The sequence below is a fragment of the Polypterus senegalus genome, chromosome 2 (genome assembly GCF_016835505.1).
Source record: "Polypterus senegalus isolate Bchr_013 chromosome 2, ASM1683550v1, whole genome shotgun sequence".
In the NCBI taxonomy this organism is placed as follows: Eukaryota; Metazoa; Chordata; class Cladistia; order Polypteriformes; family Polypteridae; genus Polypterus; species Polypterus senegalus.
In genome coordinates, this window is record NC_053155.1 from 282,241,943 (window position 1) to 282,248,462 (window position 6,520).

Here is a 6,520-nt window from a genome sequence, read left to right on the forward strand (position 1 = left end):
TGTGTTTCACTTCAGGCCCATTTTCGCAGAGACGAGTTTCTTGGTCGAATCAACGAGATTGTTTACTTCCTTCCATTCAGCCACTCAGAGCTCATACAATTGGTCAATAAGGAGTTAAACTTTTGGGCCAAAAAGGTGAATTTTCTGTTGAGTTGATATTCTGTCCATGTAAAATCAAAACTAAAATATAATTTATTTAATAACTAGCAAAATACCTGCGCTTCGCAGTGGAGAAGTAGTGTGTTAAAGGAGTTATGAAAAAGAAAAGGAAACATTTTAAAAATAACATAACATGATTGTCAATGTAATTGTTGTAGGCTTAGTTTAGTATTGAGAGTGAATTTAATGATTGTAAAGAGTTTAATTTATGATTGTAAATGTTGGGTATGAGAAATGCACATTTTTAGGATGTAAGGATCTCTTAGTAAACGACATTTGCAGTTCTGCCCTCGGGCTGTAAAATGACCAAGCTGTCTGCTGAGCATACTCTTGAGCATGCAACGTACAGTAGGCCATGTGAGAAGTAATCTTGTGTCAAGTCAATGCTGACCTGTTTTAGAGTCTGTCTCTGTGACTTATTTATTGTCATAGCAAAGCAGACCCTTACTGGAAATTGGAGGCGTTTGAATTGGAATGGGAGGTCAGAGTGTATGAGAGGGATGCGAGGAATAAATACAGTCCCTAAGCCAGTTCCAGTAAAGACCATTGCCTCAATGAGGTTCTTGTTGAGAGGTTTGTTCTGAAGCCTGGCGGAGGCATTCCTGGAGGATTAAGAGTGTGAAGAAACTAAATGAAAAGGCAGGAGTCATCAGCAGGAAGACGTGAAGCAAGGCGAACAATAACAGGCTTGACGTGGTGAAGTAAAGAAGAAGGGAGCAGTGAGCATGACGAACAACTGAGGAAAGTAAGGAAGCGAGTGAGGAGGCACATGAGCGTGGGATGTCATTAATGTATATAGGCACGGAGCCAACCACGTGGTAAGTCCGCGGACAGCGGCCATGCAGAAAAAGAAAGTGGGACCTGGGGTGGCCCTTTTGCGTCTCTGCCATGAAATGAATCCTCTGTTAATGGAAATAAGGAATGAAACTGCCAAAAGGAGAGGTCAGTTCCAAAAGTTCCTAATGGCATAATGGTGAGAACCTCCAAAAAGAAGATGTTATTTTCGAAAGTTCGTTACGGGGCACTATGCGAAATGAAACATACTTAACGTTTGTAAGTACAGTGTAAAGGATGAGCATGGGAAATTTGGGCTTCCTACGTATATTGGAAGTCGCAGAAATAGTGAGGAGGAATATATATATATATATATATATATATATATATATATATATATATAGTATATACATATATACAGTATATATATATATACAGTTTAGAGGGTACACCCATTTCCCCCCTTGGGTGTTGCAATAGGACATGAAACATACTGTACCTAACTTTTGTAAGTACACTGCAAGGAATGAGCACTCGAAATTTCAGCTTCCCTTCTATATGGAAAGTGGGAGAATTAGTGATGAGTCAGTGAGGGCTTTGCCTTTTATATGTATAGATGTGTTGAATTCCAGTAATAGAAATTTTCCTACATTTAACAGCTTCTGAACCTGCCCTCCAATAAGTAAAGTCAAGATTCATTTGTTAAATCTACAGTGCAAAAAATGTGCTCCAAACAGAATACTGCTGTGTTGCTTAAAGTTTTGCATCTCAAATTAGAGTATAAGTGCAACTGATACACAGTACATAATTTTTTACTGCAGTTTAGTGGAAGTAATTCTGTGCGTATTGTTCCACAGGCAAAACAAAGACACAACATCACCCTGCTCTGGGACAGAGACGTAATGGATGTGCTAGCAGGAGGCTACAACCTGCATTATGGCGCACGTTCTATCAAACACGAGGTATGTAACAAATGTGGAGAAAAGACAAAATATTTATCATCAGGATTCAAAACAAAACCAAAATGACCACAGACACCAGTTTCTAGAGATAAAAAGTTTTTTTTTCACTCAAGAAAGAGTGATAAATATTCTTTAATAACCAGTCTGAAATACAGGTACATGTTTTTAATCTGATATGTAATTTAAAAGCACTCATTAAAGGAAAGCAAAACAGAGCAAATCAGAAATTGTACACCTGAGTAACAGTCAGGTGCATTAAGAGACATGGTTAGCTCGTTTGAAAGTTGGAGTATTTTTACATTTTATGGTCACTTCATTAAAGTGCTTGTTATCACAATTTTGATATTTGCAAATTTTTGTTACCAGTGAGTGCTATTCAAAAATAACAGTGATGGAAAAAATTAATTGCATCAACTATTAGTGTATGTAAAATATGTTTTTGACATAATTTTAACAAAAATCATTTGGCTAAAATTACTTTCATAGACAGCAGATATCAACTCAAGTGATTGTACCAAGTGACTGCCCTACTGGATGTGAAGGGCCTGTGGTTAATTGGAGTTCAAATTCCTTAAACTTCAAATTTTTAAATGAAGTACCCACTGGAGATTTCAAATCTGTCCTGAAGCCTTAAACTAAAATTATTGGCTATGCCCAGCCATTATTGGTAGCAGATCATTGTGGTGTTAGGGTGCTGTACCGTGTTAGCCATTATGAATGTAGAGAAAAGCCAAGCAAAGTAACACCTTTTATTGGCTAACTAAAAAGATTACAATATGCAGGCTTTCGACGCAACTCAGGCCCCTTCTTCAGGCAAGATGTAATACAGAAACTGGAGTTCCCTGTGTTTATATACACACACTAGGACAAGAAACAACATTGGTAAATCTTTAAATGAGAAATGTTAAATGTAAAAATTATTAGATTCATTCAGGCTAAGATTAATTTAACAAGAGAGAGAAGAACAATGTATGGTCAAGATCTTTGGATAAGATAACTGTCCAACAAAGTCCTTTGAAGTTTGTGATGAGTTGTTCAAAACAATATGGGTCTGTAGTCAGGTTATCTGTGTAAGTCTGAGAGATGCAAACAGTCCTCATACCTGGCTATAAAACTCTTGTCTCTATTCAAACCATGTTGTAATGTATTACATTTTAACATGAGTTTAACTTCCCATTCTTTCTCTCTTGCTGTGTTTTGAAGTTGCCCATAAGCACTGTGACTTTAAAGTCCTTCTCACGGTGTCCATGGCTGTTGAAGTGGGCCGCTACAGGAACATCTGTGTTGCCATGTTTAACGTCGAATCTGTGTAAATTCATTCTCTGGCAGAGTGTTTGTCCAGTTTCTCCCACATAGAGTCAGGACATTTCATGTAGAGAATTAGGTAGACAACATTAGATGATCTGCAGGAAAATGATCCTTTTATGTGATGTTCAAGTCAGCAATGTTGTATAACTATACAGTCTGTATTGTAGATGTTGGCACACGTTTTACATCTTTTCTGTAGGCAGGGAGATGTGCCATTTTCTGTCGGTTCACTTAGGGAGCTTCGGACAATTAGTTGCTGAAGGTTTGGTGGTTGTCTGTATGCCAGGAGAGGAGGTTCAGGAAATACATTTTTCAGTGTTTGGTCGTTGTTTAGTATTGGCTGAAGTTCTATTATAATTTTTCGAAGTGTTTCAAGATGTGGGTTGTAGGTGACAACAAGGTGGATGTGGTTCTTGTTGTCTTTGTTTTTATATTCCAGAAGGTTTTCTCTGGGTATGGCAGTAGCTCTTCTTATTTGAGTGTCTGTCATTTTGAGGGTATAACCTTTTTAGATGAAATGTTGTCTGAGCCCCTGCAGTTGTTGATCCCGGTCTGTCGGGTCTGAGCAAATACGATTGTACTGTATTGCTTGCCTGAAAATAATGGAGTGCCTTATATGCTTGGTTTGGAAGCTGTCACTTCTTAGGTAGTCCGTCTGTCTGTGGGTTTGTGAAAAACAGAAGTTACAAGGGTGTTGTCTTTCAGTTGAACGGTGGTGTCAAGGAAGCCGACTTCTGTTTTTGAGTAATTCAGCTTCATGTTGGGGTGAAAAGAATTATATTCATTATGAAAATGGAGGAGGTCCTTCTCACTGGCAGTCCAGATTATGAAGATGTTATAGATAGATAGATAGATAGATAGATAGATAGATAGATAGATAGATAGATACATAGATACATAGATACATAGATACATAGATACATAGATAGATACATAGATACATAGATAGATACATAGATACATAGATACATAGATAGATACATAGATACATAGATAGATACATAGATAGATAGATAGATAGATACTTTATTAATCCCAAGGGGAAATTCACATCTATGTAACGGAGATACAACATTGGTTTTAAGATGCACATTGACATAAAATCTTTCCTCCAATTTTGCCTTTAATAGGTTTGCATAGTGAGGTGCAAACCGACAGCCCATTGCAGTCCCCATTTGTTGCAAGTAGCAATCTTGTCCAAAAGAGAATAGATTATGTGTCAGAGTGAATTTTATCATTTCTATTACTGACTTTGTGGGTGAATCATGTTGTCTGAGGTATGTTTCACATGCCAATATGCCATCATCATGGGGGATGTTTGTGTACAGGGCCTCAACATCCATTGTGGCCAGTAAGGTTCCCTCAGGTAAGGGGCCTAAAGCAGAGTTTTTTTAAGAAGTCAGTGGTGTCCTGGATGTAGCTGGTTGTGTTGCGGGCGAGGGGTTTAAGAATGTGTTCCACCCAACCTGAAACCTTTTCTGTAAGGGAGCCAATTCCTGAGATGATAGGCCTTCCAGGGTTTCCTTCTTTGTGGATTTTCGGAAGCATGTAGAAGTAACCCATTTTGGGGTTCTCGGGAATTAAACTGTTTACATGATACCTGATGTCAAGAGGAAAGCTACTTACTATCTTTTTGAGTTCCTTTTTGTAGAGATCTGTTGGGTCTTCTTGCAGTTTGTAATAATGCATAGTATTGGACAATTGTCTTTGTGCCTCCTGTATATAATCTGATGTGTTCATGATGACTAAAGCACCCCCATTGTCTGCTGGTTTGATAATGCTTTCTGTATGTTCCCTTAGTGAATGTATGGCTTGCCGCTCATCCCCAGTAATGTTTTCTATCCAATTTTGCTGCCTGTTTAAGATCCCTGTTTTCACTCTCTGTCGGAAGCATTCTGTATAATTATCCAAGGTGGAGTTTCTGACGGCTTTTGGTGTCCATGTGGATTTACTGGTGGGGTTGTTGTAACTGCTTGTTGTTGGTTCCTGTGCGTTACCGTTTTCTTTCTTGTGGAAAAATTCTTTTAGTCTGAGTTTTCCGAAGAATTCTTCCATATCACTGCAGAGTCTGATGTTGTCAATGGGCTTTGCAGGACAATATGAGAGTCAGTTTGTGAGTACTGAAATCTCTGCTTCATTTGGTGTGTATGAGGAGAGATTAACAATGCAGGTCTGTTGCTCTTGGTTAGAGAAATACTGAATCATTATAATCTTTAATAAATGCAATCATGCAGTAAAATACTGAATACATGCTTAAATCTAGAATTCTTCATGCAGCCCTTCAATGTTTTTTTGGCATGTGTAGTAGTTTCTTAGCCTAAAATGCAAAATTGATTAAACAACTAAAGGCGAAGCACTAATAAACGGTGTTTGCAAATGTTCAGTTCTAACAAATCTGGGCCCTTAATGTTTATATAATTAATTATATTGGACTCATAAAGATATTTTGGATATATTGTAGTAGTGAGATGGAATTTGTTAAAAATTGTATTTTCTCTACCTTTTCTCCCAAAGGTGGAACGACGGATTGTGAATCAGTTGGCCGCAGCATATGAACAGGAACTTCTTCCTCATGGCTGCACTCTCCGTGTCACCGTGGATTATGCAGACCAGCAAAACCTTCAGGGTAGCAGAGGCAAAAATTCAGACACTCGTAGCCCGAGCTTGTACCTTGAAATTGTGGGAGATGATAGTACATCCCGAAAACTGGACATTAGATCTCCAATGAACCCAGAGGAACTACAGTTCTCCCTCTGATGTTAAAACCTTCAAACATACGCTACCTTCCTTATTATTAGGAATTCCAGACTATAGGCATTCTGTAAAACATGTGGATGTGCATCATCTGTTGGATTAAAGTAGCTTTGGAAGATCATGGGCACTATCAGTAACTTTACAAATTAAACCCAAATTGTTGCGATTTACAGGTATATTGAAGTTTGGTTTGTTTAAACTATGCTTTTGCTTAAAACTGAATGTTCAAATTATTTATTCAAGTTGTAGATGAGGTAGAGCCAGTCTTCACTGCTATTTCATGATTTTGTTTCTCAAGCTCTGATAAATTTAACAGGGATACTTTATTAGTGCTGTACTCACAAAGTAACAGCTCATACTGTATACACCTGATCCAGGTAAGTAAGTGCTTCATTTCAATGGCTATAAAAACATTCAGCACCCACCAGCCAAGGACTTGGCACTCTTTATTGACTGATGTTTGGCTCTTATTTCACTGGAATTTTTACCAGCAACACAATGAAGGCAACATTTTACACATTATTCTCAACTGTTTGTAAAATAATGAACAAAAGATCACTAGT

The 6,520-nt window shown here is 37.9% G+C and overlaps 1 protein-coding gene across 1 annotated transcript in view; it reads left to right on the top strand.

Annotated features, from left to right (window-relative positions):
- clpb (caseinolytic mitochondrial matrix peptidase chaperone subunit B) overlaps positions 1-6,127 on the top strand; it is a 192,121-nt gene extending 185,994 nt beyond the window's left edge. The window contains exons 14-16 of the mRNA XM_039745656.1: positions 16-135; positions 1,791-1,895; positions 5,718-6,127. Of these exons, the coding sequence (XP_039601590.1) occupies positions 16-135; positions 1,791-1,895; positions 5,718-5,960 (468 nt within the window). The 3' untranslated portion in view covers positions 5,961-6,127. The remainder of the gene's footprint in view (positions 1-15; positions 136-1,790; positions 1,896-5,717) is intronic.
- The last annotated feature ends 393 nt before the right edge of the window (positions 6,128-6,520 follow it).